The sequence below is a fragment of the Ictidomys tridecemlineatus genome, chromosome 3 (genome assembly GCF_052094955.1).
Source record: "Ictidomys tridecemlineatus isolate mIctTri1 chromosome 3, mIctTri1.hap1, whole genome shotgun sequence".
NCBI classification, from domain to species: domain Eukaryota; kingdom Metazoa; phylum Chordata; class Mammalia; order Rodentia; family Sciuridae; genus Ictidomys; species Ictidomys tridecemlineatus.
Genome location: NC_135479.1, coordinates 154765861 through 154787938, shown reverse-complemented (window position 1 = coordinate 154787938; position 22078 = coordinate 154765861). Strand labels below are relative to the sequence as shown.

At 34.8% G+C, this 22078-nt stretch overlaps 1 protein-coding gene across 1 annotated transcript in view; it reads right to left on the bottom strand.

Moving 5' to 3' along the window:
• Nucleotides 1–22078, bottom strand: part of Slc9c1 (solute carrier family 9 member C1) — a 65975-nt gene that overhangs the window by 27954 nt on the left and 15943 nt on the right. Inside the window, exons 6-12 of the mRNA XM_078041313.1 lie at nucleotides 20283–20382; nucleotides 17311–17454; nucleotides 16037–16211; nucleotides 13725–13806; nucleotides 12080–12246; nucleotides 10808–10933; nucleotides 931–1028 (exon numbers count right to left, since the gene is read on the bottom strand). Coding sequence (XP_077897439.1) covers nucleotides 931–1028; nucleotides 10808–10933; nucleotides 12080–12246; nucleotides 13725–13806; nucleotides 16037–16211; nucleotides 17311–17454; nucleotides 20283–20382 — 892 coding nt within the window. The remainder of the gene's footprint in view (nucleotides 1–930; nucleotides 1029–10807; nucleotides 10934–12079; nucleotides 12247–13724; nucleotides 13807–16036; nucleotides 16212–17310; nucleotides 17455–20282; nucleotides 20383–22078) is intronic.

Below are 22078 nucleotides of genomic sequence, written 5' to 3'. Positions count from 1 at the left end.
TCTCCCCATTGAAAGGGTTCAGCAAGTGCTCCTTGTTCTCTCTCTTTTCCACGGATCCCTAAGGTCAGAGGAGCCATCACAAGACCCAAAGAAAAAGCTATTTCTCTGTCTCTGTGTGATTGTTTCGTGTCAGCCCAGTTCACCTGGAGTGACCTTGAGCGTTCAGTGTTAAAAAAATGTGTCTGGCACAGCACACAATAAACTATACATTATTCTTGAGCAATTTCATAGACTTTTAGCATTGGCCATGCTACCTTTGTGTAAATCCTCTACTCTTTCTATGCTTAAACTTGGTTTTTGGTCACAGGACACACCAACCCAAGGAGCTACTATGGGAATGGTTAATAAATAGCAAAGTCAGCTCTCAGACATCCCAGCAAAGAAGCAAATTCCATCAACAGACATTCTCTAGAAGCTGGAACATCAATTTACAAATCATGATATTCCCCACAATGCCTGACATGCAGCTTTGCACATATTAGCATTCAATGCATGTCTCTGACATGCATAAGTAAAAAATATCATATTCCAAAATTTGTATGTTGAATATTAATAGATGATGTTTGAAGTGCCACCTGTGCTTTGGGAAGATGTGCATGTGGAGATGAAGGAACACTGTGCTCTAAAACATTCAAATAGTCTTAGATAAAGTAATTTACCACAGCTTAACTTTGGGGTAGGGGCCAAAAATAGGAAGAAGAGAGCATTTTGTTCAAAAGGTGCAGTTTGTACAAAAGCACAGGCATGAACAAGTGCAGCAAGCTTGGCAAAGTGGAAGTAGGTGATTTTGCCTAACTCTGAGGGTAGAACAGGCAGTGCCTTGTACTCACACATGAACCCGAATTACCATACAAAAGCAGAAAAATTCACTTGCATAATTTCCTAGATGCCCTGGCTTAAGACAGGAGGCCTCTCTTAACACATACTTACTCTCCCTTCCTTTCACCAAAGCTTCCGGCTGCACCAACCAACACCTGGGCTGCACTCTGGGACAGAGTCTCATTCTTGTATTGTCTTTGGTAGCTCGCCTAAAAGGAACATTGATTAAAATTATTGGATAGCATGGAAGACAATGACAACTTATTATTTTCCTTATGAAAAGATAATCTTTGAAAAAGAAGTCAAAATCCCCAGATAATCCAGTTTGTTTACATACAGATCTTTCTATGAAGTCTAGACCATCAGATCAGCACAGAAGGTAAGACCTGAGCTTCGGGTGGAACAAGCTATCACCAAAAGACCTATTGCTGGTTGTTAACCAAGTTTCCAAAAAAATCAGTGGAGTTCTGTGCCAAATAAATCTGAGAATGGCTGGAAGCTGTATTCCCATTTAAAAGTTCATAATGCATATTTGAATACTAAAAAAAAAAGACTCTTGGAAATCCTAAAGGATTAAAGTGATTCTGGTTTACAGCTTTATTTAATTTCACTTCCCTAAATATTTCCAATCTGAACTCTGCTCTGTACAGTCTATTATAAAGATAAAATGTACCGATACTGCTTTGCAAAGCACAATCTTTTTAAATTATACATAATAATTATACAGAATAGTGAAGTTCTTTGTGGCATAGTCATACATGCATATAACATAATTGTCCAATAGATGGAGAGTTGAGTAGCTTCATGTCTGAGCAGGATGAGCAGGATGTTGTGGAAACCATGATCTGATATGGTTCTTGATGTCTGTGTGCTGACCCTGTTGAGAATCACTCTAGAAACCAACTTTGTACCTCGAGTATGTGATATGACCAAGGATTCCTGGGTCCTGTAGCAGGAATTCTCTCACACAAATAAAGCACTGTTTTGTTCTTGGGGAGTTTACTAGAAAAGGATATCAACTAAATTTGGGGATTTAAATTTATCTGTGGGATTAAAAAAATTATCTGTTCATAATGACAGGAATTCTACAGAATAGTACTCTCCTCCTAAAACAACATTAAAGTATTTATAAACAAACAAACAAAAAAAATCCAACAAAACGAAACATGTAAGATTAAAACATTTTCATTTTCCTCAAAGATAAAAGTTTAGCTTGTAGAAAAAAATGAGGATGTCTAAAATAATGTGGGTCTCATGAAAGCTTTGCAATACAAATGACAAAGCAGTTATAACTAGAAAAATGTTCATCCTTACATGATCATTTCCACCAAAACAGAAGAATTTAGAAAATGGCTGATTCCTAAAAAGTAACTGCCATTAAATAAACTGATTAAGGGCTGGGGATGTGTCTCAAGCGGTAGCACACTTGCCTGGCATGCGTGCGGCCCGGGTTCGATCCTCAGCACCACATACAAACAAAGATGTTGTGTCCGCCAATAACGGAAAAATAAATACTAAAAACTCTCTCTCTCTCTCTCTCTCTCTCTCTCTCTCTCTTTAAAAAAAATAAAATAAACTGATTAATATATGTTTTATATTCTTGCAACAACATTGAGAATATTCTAATCTATATTTTATAATGGTGAAAGCCGAGGCTCAGAGAATTAAGTAGCTTTTCAGAGATGACATTAGAAGCTCACATTTCTCTGAATTTAAAGCTCACTTTCCCAGCTCCATGATGGTTGGCTGTCTCTTTTTTCTTTGTTTTCCCATAGTTTTTTATTGCTCATTATAATTATACATAATGGTGGGATTCATTGTCTCATATTTGTACATGCACACAATGTAACAATAAATTCATACAATTTCATTCTTTTTTAAAATTTTTAATTTGTTTTAATTAGTTATACATGACAGTAGAATGCATTACTGCACTTTGGTACATCATACATAGATGGGATATAATTTCTCTTTTTTCTGAGTGTACATGTTGCACATCACATTGGTCATGAAGTCATATATACACATAAAGTCATAATGTCTGTTTAATTCTACTATCCTTCCTATCCTCACATCCTCTCCCCTTCCTTCCCTTCACTTCCCTTTACCTAATCTAATGTAACTCTGTTCTTCTCTAGTGCCCCCCACCTTATTGTGAATTAGTATCTGCACATTAGAGAACACATTCAGCCTTTGGTTTTTTGGAATTGGGTTTATTTCACTTAGAATGATAATTTCCAACTCCAACCATTTACCTGCTAATGCCATGACTTCATTCTTCTTTAACTCTGAGTAAAATTCCATTGAATATATATATACCACATTTTCTTTATCCAGTCATCTATTGAAGGACACCTAGGTTGACTCCATAATTTAGCTATTGTAAATTGAGCTGCTATAAATATTAATGTGGCTGCATCACTAGAGTATGCTGATTTTAAGTCCTTTGGGTATAAACCAAGGAGTGGGATAGCTGGGTCAAATGGCGAATCCAGATTTCTGAGGAATCTTCATACTGCTTTCCATAGTGGTTGCACCAATTTGCAGTCCCACCAGAAATGTATGAGTGTACCTTTCCCCCCACATCCTCACCAACACTTATTGTTGTTTGTATACTTGATGATTGCCATTCTGACTGGAGTGAGATGAAATCTCAGTATAGTTTTAATTTGCATTTCTCTAATTTCTAGAGATGTGGAACACTTTTTCATATATTTGTTGATTGATTGTATTTCTTCTTCTGTGAAGTGTCTGTTCTGTTCCTTTGCCCATTTATTGATTGGGTTATTTGCTTTTAGTGTCAAGTTTTTTGAGTTCTTTGTATATCCTGGAGATTAATGCTTTTTTAGAGATGCATGTGGTAAAGATTTTCTTTCAATTCTGTAGGCTCTCTCCTCACATTTGATTGTTTCCTTTGCTGAGAAGAATCTTTTTAATTTGAATCCATCCCATTTATTGAGTCTTGATTTTATTTCTTGTGCTTTAGGAGTCTTGTTAAGGAAGTCAGATCCTAGGCTGACTTGGTGAAGATTTGGTCCTAATTTTTCTTCTATCAGGCACAGGGTCTCTGTTCTAGTGCCTAATTCTTTGATCCACTTTGAGTTGATTTTTGTGCAGGGTGAGAGATAGAGGTTTAATTTCATTTTACTACATATGGATTTCTAGTTTTGCCAGCACCATTTGTTGAATAGGCTCTTTTCTTCAGTGAATGTTTTTGGCACATTCTGCCTATTCAGGAGCATGGGAGATCTTTCCATCTTCTGAGGTTTTCTTCAATTTCTTTCTTTAGTCTTCCATAGTTTTCATTGTAGAGGTCTTTCACTGGTGAAGGAGATCCCCCACTCACTGTCTTGACAGGGTCACAGTGAGGATGAATGCTGGCAAAGCTGCTCTTCCACTGTCTTGACAGGGTCACAGTGAGAATGAATGCTGGCAAAGCCACGCTGGTTGGTGGGAAACCGAAACCATGAGACCCTTTTTTATGTAATGGGGACTCTTCATTTTCATGCTTATGCTTCTGACAGGAGACATGAGTATGTTAAATGCCAAACAAATTAAATTTCAGATGGCTAGAACATTACAGGTAGTTCATGCCTTGGAGGCTGTTCTACTACCCCTCAGCATATCAAGGACAAAGTAGAAAGCTGCTCTTCTACCTCAGTACATTGAGGACAAATCTGATAATGGACAACAATTATTTTCTGAAAGGTCATGAGAATTTTAGGCACCACATTGATTATATCAACTAGAACCTAAGCCCGTATTTCCGGCCTCTTAGAAAACCTAATCATTATGCTTATTTTACAAAGCCCACCATATGTAGTCTCATTCTTGATTGAGGAAAGTTATATTATACACTTAGGAAAGTTAAAACATATAAAGATATATTCTTCTCTTTTTATAAGCCCTTTTTTACTTTACATAGGAATTTATGATGAGCATAGTTAATATTGGTGGAAAGTGGACTGATGTTTAGAACTTACTTTCTATTGAGAAAGATTATAAAGATATGAGAACTAGTGTACCTTGACTGAGAAACAAAGAAACTCTTTGAGAAAGCAGCTCAACCAGTTTTATGAGAATAAATTTAGGAATTAATTAAAGTAGCTTTATAAGATATATTTTTAGAATAATGTTAGAAATATTATCCTATTTAGATTTTTGGTTTAGAATCTTAAGTTCTTAGTCATATGGGTTTCTGATATGTTTTAAGAATGATTTATAAACTTTAGGATATTTTAAGTATAAGATTTAAGGGGACTTTTTTAGATGGGAATTTTAGATTAGAAATAAAGTAAAGGTGTACTTTAAACTTAAAGGTTAATGATAGGTTAGGAGACTTAGAGTTTGGTTACATAGTTTGGCATTAGTTGAAAAAATAGCATATCTTGGGGAAAATAGTAAATCTTGGGAAAATCTGAAAAATGTAAATTAGTGATGCATTTTATTAATGATTCTGTACTTTTAATAATTAAATAACTAAAGGTCATATCCTGTAAAAATGTAAATTAAAGTTACATTTTTTGTACCCCTAATCATGGTTAAGGAAAAGTTTTAAATTGTCTTGGCAAAAGTTTTAGATTGTATAATCAATGACGTATTCTGAATCTATAACGATGAGAAAAACTGCAATAAAAGATGACCCAGAGAAAGCTGCATTAGAGCTCTCTCTCTCTCTGGAGATTGCTCCAACAGAACGACTCCTATCTCATCTTTTTGCCGATGCCACTCATCCTTCAGGACTCCCTGGACCCCGCTAGGGCAGGACCCCGGCATTTCACCTCTTTTGTTAGATTGATTCCCAGGTATTTTTTTTTTTTGAAGCTATTGTAAATGAGGAAAGAAAACTTCACACCAATATCCCTGATGAATACAGATACAAAAATGATCATCTCAATGCAGAAAAAGCATTCGACAAAATACAGTACTCCTTCATGTTCAAAACACACAAAAAAACTAGGGATAGTAAGAACATTCCTCAGCATCATAAAAGCTATATATGCTAAACCCAAGACAAGCATCATTTTAAATGGAGAAAAATTGAAAGCATTCCCTCTAAAAACTGGAACAAGACAAGAAGTTCCTCTTTCATCAATTCTATTTAATATCATCCTTGTAAATCTAGCCAGAGTACTTAGAAGAAAGAAATTAAAGGGATACAAATAGGTAAATAAAAACTATCATTATTTGATGATGACATAATTCTATATCTAGAAGGTCCAAAAAATTTCACCAGAAAACTTCTAGAATAAATGAATTCAGTGAAGTAGCAGGATATAAAATCGACACCTATTATTCAAACGCATTCCTATACATCAGTGATGAAACCACTAAAAGAGAAAATAGGAAAACTACTCCATTCATATAGTTGAATAAAACTCTATTGTGTGAATATGTTGCATTAATCCATTGATGGACACTTAGCCTGGTTACATAGTTTGACTATTGTGAATTAAACTGCCATAAACACACCATATGCATGTATCACTATAGTATGATGACTTTAATTCTATGAGATAAATACTGAGATGTGATATATCTGGGTCATATGGTGCTTCTATTCCTAGTTGTCTGATTTGATAGTGGTTATACTAATTTATAATCTCATCAGCAGTGTAAAAGTGTTCCTTTTTCTCCATATCCTCTCATTTTTATTATTTTTTTGTATTCTGAAGACTGTCATTCTGATTGAGATGAGATGAAATCTCAGTGTACTTTTGATTTGCATTTCATTAATTGCTAAAGATATTGAACATTTTGAAATATATATTGTTGGCCATTTGTATTTCTTCTTTTGAGAATTGTCTGTTTAGTTTATTTGCCCATTTATTAATTGGGTAATTTGTTTCTTGATGTTAATTTTTTTTAGTTTTTTACATGTTCTGCATATTAATCCTCTGTTAGAAGAGTAGCTAGCAAAAGATTTTTCTCCCATTCTGTAGGTTCCTTCTTCACATTCTTAATTGTTTCCTTTGTTGTGCAGAAGCTTTTTAATTTGTTGCCAACCCATTTATGAATTCTTGGTATTATTTCATGAAATTTAGGAGTCCTATAGTCATTGCCTATAGCCTTATGTTGGAGTGTTGACCCTACATGTTCTTCTAAGAGTTGGTATGCCACCTCTTCTGTACCACATTTTTTTCTGTCATGCTCTGCTTTTTTCCTAACATATATTAATAGAGAAGAAATTCTCCCAGTTAACAAAAAGTGGCTGAGATTCAAAGCTCTGAAAACTGTTATAGATGAATTTCTATTATTACAATTGAGATTGCAGAAACCAAATCAGCAAAAGAAGATAAATGTAAAAATGCCTCTAGAAGGAAGATGAGTTAAAATCTCACAAAGTAAGCTGAGGATTTAGAAGGCAGAGGGGAGAGATTCAGCTTTGAAAACTAGGGATTTCTGGTTAAGACATAGCGTACAGAGCCACCAATCAGAGATGTAACAGTATAAATAATACATTTGAGAAAAGGAATCAAAAAGACACATGGAGTGTTTATTGCAGAAAACGCAGACTATCAGAAGAGGAAAGAACCAAAGAGGCTGGTCAAAGTCTCCTGTTCCATAACTGTGAGAATAAAGACTAAAAGGAGTAGTCCTGAGGTACACATCGAACTAATGACAATAGCAAGACTTGAAATGAAGTCCTTCTGCATTTGTTTTGATCTTCTTGAATATTATATTTTTTGGAAATGACTAAGAAATCTGAGCCGGGCATGGTGGCACACACCTGTAATCCCAGCAACTCAGGAGGCAGAGGCAGGAGGATCAAGAGTTCAAAGCCAGTCTCAGCAATTTAGCGAGGCGCTGAGCAACTCTGGGAGACCCTGTCTCTAATAAAATACAAAATAGGGCCGGGGATGTGGCTCAGTGGTTGAGTGTTCCTGAGTTCAATCCCTGGTACACGCCCCCCCCCCCAAAAAAAAAGAAAGAAAGAAATTAGGAAGTGATTTAAAGACCTCATAAATTTTTTAAGTGACAAGAAAAAAATTTTACAACCATTCAAGCAGGAAAAGAGGCTATATTTAATTTCATAACTATTAATTTATTGATTTCATACTTATTACTGCATTATCTTTATATGAACATATCATCAGTTAGATGCAGCTCTCATAGTTTCAGATCTAAATCATCTTTAGACACTTAGTAATCAAATTGCTTTTTCTCCAATGTTAAGCCAAAAGCATGAGCCAAACCATTAAAACGTAAATTTTTAAATGTTCTCAATTGGAAATGTTGTTACAAATAATCAGTACAATAATAAAATAATATTAAATTGAATGTTGAAGAATATAATGCTTAAGAAAGAACATCTATTAAAGACTTGTTTATAAAATAACTAATGAGCATAATTGTTAGAATAAAAATTATAAAATATAAAAGTTAAAATTAAAAGAGGAGTAACAAAGTTGTTTTAGAACACTGAATGAAATTTATCTTTGTATTCTTGGCCACTGGTGCAGTGCCCAGGACATTGTTTCTTTTTGCCTTTTAAAAAATAAAGTCATAGCACTATTGAGAAAAAGGAAATGGGAAAATATATCTATACGAAGAGCTGTAGTTGGCATTTTAATTAAAAGGTCTAGATACATAAATATTAATGTTTATAACATGTTCTAAGATAAAGTTAGATATATTTTAAATTGGTTTACCAAAAGAAACAAAAGGTATAACTAATCAGCATGATAGTTAGAATAAAACAAACATCTCTATACAAAAGAAAAAAAGGAAGGAAGGAAAGCAGGCAAGGAGAGAAAATTAAAGTGTCAAGACAGATGGCAAAGCAGAGCAAAATTGAGATGGCAAAATAGACAATCTGTTTGTTTTCATAATCACCACTAATCAATTGAGCAAACGTTAACTTAACACCAATTTTGTGCTACATATTATGCAATTCATTAAAGGTAAACAGTTTAATGACAGATCATACCTTTGGGATTCTGCCCTGGTTCACTATCAGATTTACCTTGGAAGTAAATGACTTCTACTAAAAGGTAAAATTCAATAACTTCATGTACAAAGATAACAGTAAACAAAATGACATACTTTTAAGATTGGAAAAATTCTGTGTATGTATACATATGCTACATATGCACAAAATATGTGTGACAGTAAGATGGGGTGGGAAATTGATTGTAGTAGTGGCAGAACCTTTGGTCATGAGTTTGACTAGAAGGGTTATTAGGAAAATTAGCTAGCAATTATATTATGTGGAGAAGTAGAGGTAAATATTTGGAGAAAAGTCAAATGAGAAATGGGAGAGATCAAAATGGATGTCTCTACAAATCTGAGTAGTAGATTTGTAGAGGAGAACACAGTGAACCAGTTCAAGTCTAAGGTGAAGTGAGATAAAGGATGAGGTGTGGGCTTTCAGGGATGATCTGATAGTGAGAAATGGGTGATGGCTCCTTACACAAAGGGAAAGGCCAACAGATTTTGAGGGTGATATTTGTATGAATAGCATAATTGGGCAGGTAAAGATTATGTAATTAGTGGTTGATTTTTTTTTTCATGATGTGATGTTCATATTCTCCTAAGGATTTCTTTTCTATCTCACTGCAAATGTTTTGACTTGTAAAAAACAAAACAAAACAAAAAACAGAGTAGTGATTTCTACTTCCTAAATTATATAGCAGATTGCATGAACTTTTTCATTATTCTACCACTTTTTTTTTTTTTTTGCAGTTATGGAGGAAGTTTTTGCAAACTTCCCTTTCTGCTTTCCAAAGAAAAGGGAGCAATTATTTTCGATGAAGGAAGCCACACATGAAGGGTTAGTCAAACTCACCCAGTGTTATGTCAGAACTAGCCCTACTCCCTTTTTCTAAATCCTTTTCTATTTTGCAATTCTGGTCTGGTTGCTTGTCTAGCCTGTTCCATTGTTTCCTTCCCACTGACAATTTTTCCCTCTCATTCCTGCTGGCTTGCTGTATTCAAACAGACCAGCCCTTTGTCTTTGTTTTAGAAGCTGCTCAGAGGTGGTTTCCCAGGGAAACCTGATGAATGAATGCCTTTTGTCCACTCACCTCACAGACTCATGCCCCCTGCAGCATTGGATTTAGAAGAGAGGGTAGAACAAGAAAGGTGACTTTTCCCCTTGTGAAGCTGTGTGGTAGGAAACTATTGCCTAGCCAGCAGCAATACCTAATTTGGTACAAATGGAAAACTTGTTGGAGGAATAAAACTATGTGGGCATAAGCTTCAGTCTTTTTTTTTTAATATTTATTATTTAGTTGAAGTTGGACACAATACCTTTATTTTATTTATTTATTTTTATGTGGTGCTGAGGATCGAACCCAGGACCTCACACGTGCTAGGCAAATGCTCTACCACTGAGCCCCAACCCCAACCCATAAGTTTCATTCTTCATGAAACTATTGCTGAGGACAGAACAGTCATGTCTAACAGATCCTTTGTTTCCCAGGTTAGACAGAGTGAGTACAGTTCTTAGATCCCCATATGGCTAGAATAGCTGATAAATGCTTGATAGCTCTATGTACAATAGGAAAGCCCAACATGAATATTTGAGATGATGGGTGGCAGCAAATAGTCAAGATCCTGACGGGTAGTTGAATAGCAATGTCTGAGTCTTATATTCTACTAGTACAGAATGTCTATAACTTTTATGCCAGATTTGGATGAAGATAGGATACCCTCTACCTGCATTTTTTAGAGGACTTGGTGGCATCCTTCCAAGAAAAATTGAATTGGAACTAGAGAAGGAACTGATGGTCTAACACACCTGAAGGTTAGCCCACTGGTATCTGTGAAATTTACAAATCTTCATAATAAATTACCTTTTACTTAAACTAATTTTGAGTAGATTTCCTTCTTCCCAGTTTCTCCCTCCCTCCCTCTTTTCCTTTTCTTTGTCAAGCAAATTTCTAAGAAAATGCTGAACTTCTCTTTGCTTTTTAGCAAGAGAGAGGGCTTTCAGTATAACTTTAGGCCCCTAAATGTCAATAAATGAGTACGATAGAGTACTCACAATTTGTGCTGACAGGAGGCGCCTGTTGGCCAGCTTTACTGCTTCAATGTTAAGGGTCTCATTTATTTCCTTGTTACAGTCTGGACATACCACCTTCTGATGTTCTGTTGTTTCTCCTTGTTTTAACTAAATAAAACACACAAAAAAATTAAAAAGCAACAAAAAATACATGAATATGAATGCGCTGTTTAGCATAAACCCCAAACAATCCTCCCACTAGTTTGGTTTTAAAAAATGATAGAAAACCTGGAAGATACAGAAAAATGTTCTTATGCTCATCATTTGCTCAAAAGTCCTCACCGTTTGCTCAATAATGCTGGAGGTAAAATATTTGCCAGATTTAGGGGAAGGAGTAATATCATATATTTACTTTTACATGGCATTATTAAGTTTACAAAAGTGATCACATGAATGATCATACTTTAAGCCAGTAGTTCCATGGGGTCCCCTTGTGACAACAGCAGCACTTGGGAATTGTTAGAAATGCACTTTCTCAAACCACTGAGACTCAGAAAATCAGAACTGGGAGAGGCAGGCAGCGATTGCTACAAACTCATTCAACGATTCTGCTTCAGTTATAGTTTGACAACCATGAAGCGGGGATTGGGGGTGGGGCAAAAGGACAGTCAGTGTAGGTAATGAATGATCAGGTAGGTTTGGGAAGATGGGGGCTGGTTGTAAATAAAAAGAAATAAAATGCTAAAATATTCAGGACACTTCCCTTCCTGGTCACCTGTTGCCAAGGTTACCTGTGTCCAAGGAACTGTTCCTACTACAAAGAGTTGTTAATGAATACTCTCTGGGCTGCTAGCTTCCTGCCAGTACCCCTGGGCAGTTTCTTTCCTGCCCTTGGATCACTATACTTTTTGGCCCACCTTTTAGATCATGTAGGCAAGATATGCAAGAATAGCAGGCTTGAGAACAAAGGAAATCTAAGATCTATAAAAGAGGCAGGACACACCCACTTTGTACCAACTTACAACTTGGACCTCCTCCTCTGCCTCTGCAGAGGAATGCAATATGCTGTTCCCTCTTTTGAACTTACAATATATATTTTCTGAATATTCAAAGGGGTTTTGACTTATTTGTCCCACAGTGATCACTTAATTTTTCAAGATTCCCTCCTTTCTCTTACGGTAAACAAGGAATAACCAATAAAACCTCTCTGTTTATTACAAATATGCAAAATCATGAATTAGTATTTATGACATGATTTGTACTAAATGACAATCATATCTAGTTTGTGAGAATAGAAAGATATCACATGCTTACTGCATATGGATTTTGAAGTACAATTGCCTTCTCAACCATGTTCCAATCAGCATTAGCAAGATCTTTGTCAAATTTGAGTGCAGATGCTGTAGATTTGGTTAGCTCTTGAAAATGTTGAAATGTGTAATAAACTGATTTATATTTTGTTGATGTGACATCTCGAAGACCTTCAATGAAAAGAGCACATTTCATAAATAAGAACACCATCATTTTGATAGATTATAGAGCTTACTTTTGTTCTTATTATCAATAAAGGTTTTTTTTTGGCTGGAGATGTGGCTCAAGCGGTAGCGCGCTTGCCTGGAATGCGTGCGGCCCGGGTTCGATCCTCAGCACCACATACCAACAAAGATGTTGTGTCCTCCGAGAACTAAAAAATAAATATTAAAAAATTCTCTCTCTCTCTCTCTCTCTCCTCTCTCACTCTCTCTTTAAAAAAAATAAATAAATAAAGGTTTTTAGACATTAAATAAAGATTCATTATAAATTGTTTAATAATAGGAATGCTAACATTTTTTTTTAACATTCACACTCCTTACAAAAAGTGAAGATACAATAACAACAATAAGAGCTAATGCTTATTGGGTGCTTACTTTATGCTGGAAAATATGCCTCAGCTCTTTGCATGTATTAAATTTTGTTTTGTTTTGTTTTGTTTTGTTATCTTGATCATCTTTTCAGGTGAGTCCTTTTTTTCCCATTTGATGAGGAAACAGAAGAACAGATGATTCAATTTTTGTGTTAACTTGCTTGGACCACAGGGTGCCTACATATTTGGTTTTGGACCACAGGGTGCCTACATATTTGGTTAAACAATGTTCTAGGTATGTCTGTAAGGATGCTTGTGGATGAGAATAATATTTAAAATGGTAGACTCTCCAATGTGACTGAGACTCATTCAATATGTTGGAGGCTTGAATGAAATAAAGACAGAACAAAGGAGAATTATACTTTCTCTATCTGCCTCATGGTCTTGGAGCTGGGGCATTGGTGTCCTCCTGCCTTTGAACTCAGGCTGAAACTTACCCCATTCACTCTTTTGGTTCCCAGGCATTCAGGCTGCAGATATGGCACTTAGCTTCCATAATCACATAAGCCAGTTAAACATATGTGAGGAATTATCTGCATTATTCTCTAAGATCCAATACCTCAAACGTTTTTCTGTTCTTAAACACACCCAGTTTCTAGCTTCCTCAGGAATTTAGCATCTGCTATGTTCTCTATTTTATTTAATACTTTTTTTTTGTTTATTTTGATGCACAGATGACTCTGATATTATCTGACTTATTTACCGTTTCTCTTTACTTTAACATAGAATCTTTCAGTTCAGAAATCTTTTCTGACTTCAGATTGCAATACTACCAGTAAGAGTAGTACCAATCATCTAGGAGGCTTGTAAAGTTATTGAATAATTAGAATTATACTATTGATTTAGATACACTAGACTAATGTAAATCACTAATGCTTTTAAATAAACAATCTTATTGGCCTGAACCATCAATATAACTTTACCTAGAAATTTAATTTTATCTTCAGCTAGAAATCTTTGATTAATCTTTACATGGACTTTTTATTGTTAGCATATTTCATTAGCATATTTAGAATATTTTTCTATTCACTAAGAATAGTAAATAGGAGTGCTTACCTAGTTTAGTGACTGCCATCGGCAAAATAAATCTATTGATAATCAGATTAATTAAGCATACCAACACTCCATGAAATAGTACCTAGAATTCAAAAGAAATATACAAAATGAGTATTCAGGATAGTTTACTATAATATATTCTGCATTTCCCAATGTAAATTAAGCTAGGTTGTATGATGCTAATAGATGCTCATGGCAGGTAAGAAATTTGTATGTCAAGCATGATGAAACCACTCTGGAGATTCTCTGTCTTCCTGAGCATACTTCATTCATGTTTGAGAATGAAACCCAAATCAGAACTGTAAGTGTTCTTTCTAGCTTTCTTGTTTGCTCATTCTGAGGGAAGTCAGCTACTTAATTGTGAACTGAGCTATGGAGAGATCCCAGTGACAAGGAACTGTGGCCGTCTTCAAGGCTCTTTATAGTCCAGCTGCCTGCAAGGATTGAATCTTACCAATCTTTTGACTCAAAAAATCAAGATAATAAATGTTTCTTCTTTGAAGCAGCTAAACATGGGGATCATTTGTCATATATCCATGATAATTAATACAAATGTTTCATTATTTTTATTCCTATTTCATGCTTCTATAATTTTGACATTAATGAATATTATATAATTTGAATCAGCTAATATTGTCCTTTTTGAGATGAGCTTTTTTACTCAGCATAATTCTCTGGAGATTCAAAAGGTATCAATAATTTGTATGAATAATTTGTTTTTTGCGGGGGGGGGGGGGTGACGACTTGTGTACGTTGATACAGCAGGAATGGGAGCCATTTATTGTAGGACAACAGAGCTATTTATACATTTCACACAGCTTATCTTAATTAGCATAAACTAGATACATCAGTCAACCAATAAGGAATCTCCACACTTAATGGCTTGCTTTTGTTACTTCTCAAACCACTCCCTCTGGCATTTTGCCAGGCACCATCCAGACTTGTTTACGAACTCTAACATTCCCCTGGCAAAATGCCAGGTGTTATTTTGACTTGTTTACAGACCTTAACAGTTTTTTCATTGCTAAGTAGCATTCCATGGTACAGATCCACAACAGTATATTGGAACATTTACCAGCTGAAGGATCTCTGAATTGTTTTCAGTTTTTTTATTATTATAAATAAAACTACTATAATCATCATTGCTCATATTTGATATATGTTTATTATCTGATAATGTCCTAAGAATTTTACATATAATTTTTATTTCTTATAGAAACCCTTTGAGATAATGGTGTGCTAGATTTTCTTCTTACCAGCTCATGAGAGCTAATCATTGAATATTCAGGAAGCTTATGGGCAGATTTGTATTCTGTTGATGGGAATGAATACAAAACGGAAATTTAGTGAATACTGAAAATTATGACCTCTGCCCCCACACGAACATACTTGTTAAACACTTACCAGCAAATCACTGGTATTATTAGCTGTTTTAGAATGAGGAAACGGACCTTTGAGGTGAGAAAAAAGTAACTTTTTGATAGCCACACAGAAAATCCCAGCCAAACTAAAAATTTTAGAACCCAGATGCATATGCAGTGTTCACCATTACACTGGTCAAGTTGATTTTGATTATTCAGGCAGGTGAAAATAGATTGAAAAGAGGAGGGAGATCATCTAAAATTAGATCATTTGGTTTCAAAAACAGTTAAAAGAGTTGGTATTTTTAAATATTTGAGCTATTATTTAATTAGCCATGTAAAGATTACATTTGCATGCTTCCCTTTACACTTGGGATTTATATAAAACTTATGCATGCACAATGAAAATGGCAGATATATTAAAATTTCCCCCAGAACTCTTTGCAATTATCTTGCCTTGAAATGCTGTGGAGGAAGAGCTGTTGGACAATCTGTGGATACTACCTTAGAGATATACTATGCCTAATAATTAAAATGCTTCCCGCCCACCCCCAGCATTACTACAAGTGACCTTATAAAGTTATATAAAGCAATAGAGCTTTAAGTAATTAATTTTAAGTAAGCTCAGGCTTTAAGTAACTTTAAGTAAATTTCTGCCTCTTCTGAGTGAATATTAAGGAGTAAAGAAAATTTAAAACATTGGATATTTTATACCAAGCACTATTTTAAATGATTTATAAGTTTTAATTCCTTGAATCTTCATAGTGCACCCATTTTTAAGGCTTCTTAAAAATGGAGAAGAGAACAGGAAGCCTGCCAGTTTCTCTCCAATCTTGCCAAGATAGCTACAGCCCAAGTAGGGTTGAGCTATTTTACTCCAAAACCATAGTTTGAAAACATGACAACACTTTTTTATAAAATATTCAAATAAGAAACTGAAACTTTCTTTACTTGAGATTTTTCCCTTTCTGTTCCAACAGAAAAGTTCGAGTAGGCAACCAGAAGGGCCATGCTTATGTTTGGTGTCCCTTTCATTTCACTCCAGACCATTATGAATGCCCAGCGCCAGCTGAACCCATGACCAAGTCGAGACAAAATGGGACTCATCATTATAAAAACCAGAAGTCTGAAAGATAAAACAGTTTTTTAAAAAGTTATTCTTGTCATAGAAATTTCTTATCATTTCACTCTATTTTATTCCATTCTATTCCCCATGGAGAGGCTAACTCTGAAACAACTGAGCCATCTTTTACACAGGGTTGACATGCAATCCAAGGAGAGCAAAGTATCCCATAGAGAGACATGCCCAGAGAATGACATTATTCTCTTTGTTTCATTCTACTGAACAAGTGGTAGAGTCATTTCACATCACTCTTGAGTGGTTTTTTCTCAGGTGGAAATAAAAATTGGAGATTTTTAAAGCTATATTCTATATCCCAATAAGAAATAAAACAAATTCAATAAATAAGCAATGAGAAGAAAATGTCCTTTCTTTCTTTTTATTCCTAGATTTGAGCATTGCTAAATCTGTCCAAGATTAGTCAATAATTTTCTATTTCTTCTTTCAGTTTCATAGCATTCCTACCTTTGACACTAATTTTGTCTGATAAAAAAATTGGGGGCCAATTTCCACTTACTTAGCTCTAGCTGAGTTGATGTCAGCAACCCAACTAACATTGCTAGATGAAAGTGGAATGTTAGCAATTTGAGTGAGGAGCTGAGATTCAATTTACAGTAGGTTTTGCTACTCTGCAGCAACTGCATGGGCAGTCTGGTCTGCCCTTAAAAACTGCAAAAAAAAGGGGGCAACAAAATTATTTGAGGAGAAAAGTCATTTACAAGAGTGTTTTTTTACAATTTTTAAAAAGGTATTTTCAATTCTAACTCATAGGAATTGCTTTATCTTTTAAGCAAAAACACAGATTTCTATTTATGATAGGTGCTTAACTTCTTGAAACTTCATAGGAAAAATAACAATGGATGCCAAATATTAATAGTGGTTGTCTCAGTAATCTTGACAGATTATGAAAATTTTTTTCCTTCTAATTTTCAGAAATTTTATGAAGTATTTAACTGAGAAAACTACTGAGCATTAATTTGTTGATAACTCTGAAAATTTTGAGTCAGTTGTTCAATATAAAGTATGAAAATTATTAATATTTAAAAAATACTCTTAAGACTTATTCTGTTTCCTATAAATGGAAAAATTCAAATAGCATTCTTACCTTAAAACAATCAGTGTGAAGTAGATATTTAATGAATAATATATATCAGAAAATGATATATATAAATATGTATGTGCAGGAATTAAAACTCCAAGAAAAGTAAACACCATAAGAAAAGCAACAAAAGATATACAATTCCAGAATCTGCATTTTCAGAAAAAAATTAAGATATAGTTAATTATAATTAAGCTAACAAATGTTTTACAAAGTTTACCAATATGAGTTATTATGCCATTCATTATCAAATAAAGATGAATATGACATGTGTCAACACACAATAAGGCTTAAAATTGAACTACAAAGAAAGGGCACGAAGGTAAGTAAATTTTCAAAAGATTCTGAAGCAATTCTAACCAATGTGTGTGTGTAAATTAGTGTATTTCTTATTTCATTGTATCTGAAAGAAATATTCAGATTGTAGTCATGCTGTGTGATGAAACTCAAACATGGAGACATCATCACTGATGCAACTTGAAAATACTGATTGTAAAATCTTTCATTTCTTTTAGGAAAGCTAAACTCATTTACATTTAAATAGAATACTAAAACACCAGAGTCTGATGTATATAGAGATAGAACTGAGTCATCCTGTAACATCTAGCTGGTGTTCAGAGATGTGAATCTTTTTTTCCTGCTAATCTTATGGGGGATAATTGAAAAATACAAGTTGTGTATTTTTAAGTTCTATTATTTGATATTTACATGAATACAAACCTCAAAACATCAAAGAAATCATCACCACGGAAAAGCTAGTTAACATATCCATCACCTCAAATACTGTGTGTGCCTGACATAAAAACACTATCAGTCCTCTCAGCAAATTCCAAATATATAATGAAGTAAACTGTAGGGCACGTGAAGAATACAAACTTACAAGAAAAAAAATTAAATAAACCCTGATAAGACGTCATGATAATATGATATAGTACTTAGTGATCATGTAATAAGCAGAGCGGTCACACCAGTGGAGCTGGGCAACCTGGGAAGTTCAAGAAGGAAGCCCTCCTTAGCCTGGGTCCTAGAAACAAGTTGAACTTTTGATTTTCTTTTTCTTTCTTTCTTTCTTTCCTTTTTTTTTTTTTTTTACCATGAGTGAACCCAGGGATGCTTAACCACTAAGCCACATCAATAACTATTTTTATTATTTTTTTAATTTTTAAGGGTCTCATTACACTGCCTAGGGCCTTGCAAAGTTGCTGATGCTGGCTTTGAACTTGCAATCCTGCTGCCTCAGCCTTCTGAGTTATTAGAATTGCAAGCCTACACCACTGTGCCTGGCTTATGGGGAGAGTGTAAAAATTATGAGTCCTATGATTGTACTCTCAAATTGATTTTGGTACATCTAAACATCTATTATTTTTTATTGTCCAGTGTTGAATAGCCAATAGTCTGGAGGGATGATAATGGACTGGGCATTCTGGGGAAATCAATTTAACAGGAATAAAAGATTGTATAATCTGGGAAGAGTGGAAACATTTAAATAGAATACTAAAACACCAGTCTGATGTATAGTGATAGAACTGAGTCTAAACAGGGGAGCATGCTAGGCACGTTTGAGGAATAGCAAGGGTCTCGAAATTGGGATTGTATAGTGGTTTATTTATATATCCACGGAAGAAGGTGACTGAAGTAGAGTGGGAGACAAACTCATTAAAGGAGAGAAGGTTCAGGAACTAAAAGCCAGAGTGTAAGTATCAACTGAATGGATATTGACATCACTAAGAGTAATGATGGGGAAATGTTGGAGACGAAAAGTTCAAGAGAGACAGGAGCCAAAATTGCTGCAAAATGGAGAGTGTAATTTAGGATTCTAGAGATAACCACAGTCTAGATTGTAGCAGATGGTATAAGCTGAAAGCATGGATTTTAAAACTGGGCTCTTCTGGAGTAAGAGAAAGAATGATCTGGAAATGACTTTGAGGTGCAGAGAGATTACCTACCTCAACTGCAGACTCAATAATACCAGTGTGCAGGTGAGAAACACATAACAACTTATAAGGGAAAGATGATGATGATGATGATGATGATGATGATGATGATTCAGGGGGGATTCAGCCTTCAGTTATAGCAAGAAGGTAAAGGGAGCTTTCTGAATCACTTCCTATAGATATAAATACTTTCATATATTTTTAAATTCCTCTCACAACCGTGGTCCAGTTAATTCTCCCTCACTACAGGTACAACTGACTTTTATTGCAGTTGACATGATTTTATTGCCGTTCTCCTTGATGAAGAGCTTATTCCTTGAGCTTCTGGCTTCTGAATTTATTATATCATCTGTAATATTTCTCAAACTCAAAAAATCATCGTTTACTTTCAGGGCCTCTGTTTACACATACGTATCCATTGTGTGTTTAGGTTGGATTACCAAACCTGTGTATTAAAGCATCTCAGACAACAGATCCTACTTATCCCATGGCTGGGTGCATAGGAGCAAGACATGAACTTTTTTACCCATAATCTGGCTCACATTTAGTGTGTCCACACCTTCTTTCCTGAGACTATCATTCCTCTTTAAATCACCTGCCTTAATCTTTTAATTTACCTTATATGGCATCTCTTCATTGTTTCTAAAACAATAGTCTCCAAATGTTTTTACATAAATTTCAATTCTTTAAAAAATACTGCATTGAAATATTTATCTCAATTATTATATTTTTTCCTTTGAAATTTTATGCCTGAGATGAGTCTCTCAACTTGTTTAATCCTGGCCTGGTCTAAGTGGGTTCAGGATTTAGATTGGAAAGTATTGAGTAGATGGTCAGAGATTTCAGGACTTAATAGGGAAATAGAACCAACACAAACTCAAAAGTGGGGTTACAACTTTTGCCTAAAATTAAAACATTTGAAGACACAGGTTTTCAGTGGAATAGTTTCCATTGTCAATGTCTTACTTAGACTATGTAAATGTAATTACTATTTTAATCTAATAGCTTCTAATGAAACAAAATGAAAATATGCTAGACACTCACTCGAGAAGAAGCGCTTCGACTCCTGGTTTAAAACTCGTAGAATTTAAAAAAAGTCCCATAATGGCCAGAGTGAATATTCCAGACATTTCAACCAACTCACCTTTTGTTAAAAAGGGGAAAGATAGTATTAACAGGAACACAAATTTTTGCCAGAGGTGAAAAAATATGTATGTTAGCATATATATATAGTAGGCAAGTGCCCTACCCCTGAGCTATATCCCAGCCCTTTCTAATTTTATCTTATTTGGAAACAGGCTTTCATTAAAGTTGCCCATGTTAGCCTTGAACTTGGGCTTCCAATTAGCTGGAAATTCAGGTGTGTGCCACCAGGCCTGGCTGCTTGCTGAATCTCTATGCTGGAGATCAGTGAAATGTGAAAAAGATGAAAAGTAGGAAAGATGAAAAAGTGAGGAACTAGAGGTAGCTGTCAGAGCATACAGAATTGTGAACTATGTGACATTACTTCCCCTGTGAACTTCTCTTTTCCCCATCGTCAGTAAATTTGTCTAAAACCAGAAACTACTGTATATTCAGAAGGAGGAAGAGGAGATCATGAAGAGGAAAAACCCAGGATCAGGCATCATGAGACCATTGGATTTCCATAGAATTTTTATAGAATTGAAACTTTAAGATAATTGGATCAAAATCTTTAAGAGGAGTGGAGTACTCAGTGAGGTCCCTTGGCATGCACCCAAATGTATATGTACACAAAGTCATACATTCAAAAAACAGAGGGGATTATACAGTAAAATCTGTTAAAGCTCTTATTTCCACTGAATGTTTAACAGACATTGTTCCAATTAACAAAATTTGTTGTTAATCCTAAGGAGTATTGTGGATGTGTTATTTTTATCATATGTTAAATTACCATTCTGACGCATCTTTGCATCTGCCTGGGTCCTTTTCTGTTTCTTTGACTAACTTTGTATATGTGTTACTACAGCTGTATTTCATTTGCTGTAGGCATATTAAGTATTTGGATAGCTACCTGGTAGGGCAGGTTGTCCACTTCAAAGATAAATCGTGTTGTGTATTCACACACAATAATTTTCCTAAATGAACTTTGGACTTGTTTTTATAAAATTTCAAAGTCAAGAAATTTTGTTTTTGTTTGATTTGGATTGTGATAGATTTTAATTTAATAGTCTTTCCTTCTAGAGATGTAAAATTATAAACTTTATAATTTTAATTTTTGTCCTGGCTAGTAACACAGTTAAAGGCAGAAGCAAATATTTTATTTGGCTACTTTTTTTTTTTTTTTTTGGTACCAGGGATTGAACCCAGGGGTACTTAACTGCTGATCCACATCTCCAGAGCCACATCTCCAGCCCTTTTTATTCTTTATTTTGATACAGGGACTTAATAAGTTGCTTTGAGCCTCACTGAATTGCTGAGGCTGATATTGAATTTGTGATTCTCTTGCCTCAGCCTCCCAAGTCACTGGGATTACAGGTCTGTGCCTGCACACAAGAATATACAATTATATACAGAGACACATTCAATCAACGGTTGGTTGATGTAGAATCTGGAGATACTGAGAGCCTACTTTATATGTAAAGGATATGCATTGTGTCTTTGGAAGTAAAATTCTTTGTATATCTTAAAAACCAAGCATATAAGTTATTATACAAATCTTTGTATAACCAAAATTACTATTTGTCCAGCTGATCACACAATTCTTTCTCTAGGAAAGGCATTCAATTAAGTACTTACTGCAGCTGTGATTTTGTCACATTTATCTTTCTTTTATAACAGTATTTGTTTTACATTCTTGGTAGCTTGTTTTCTGTGTCTAA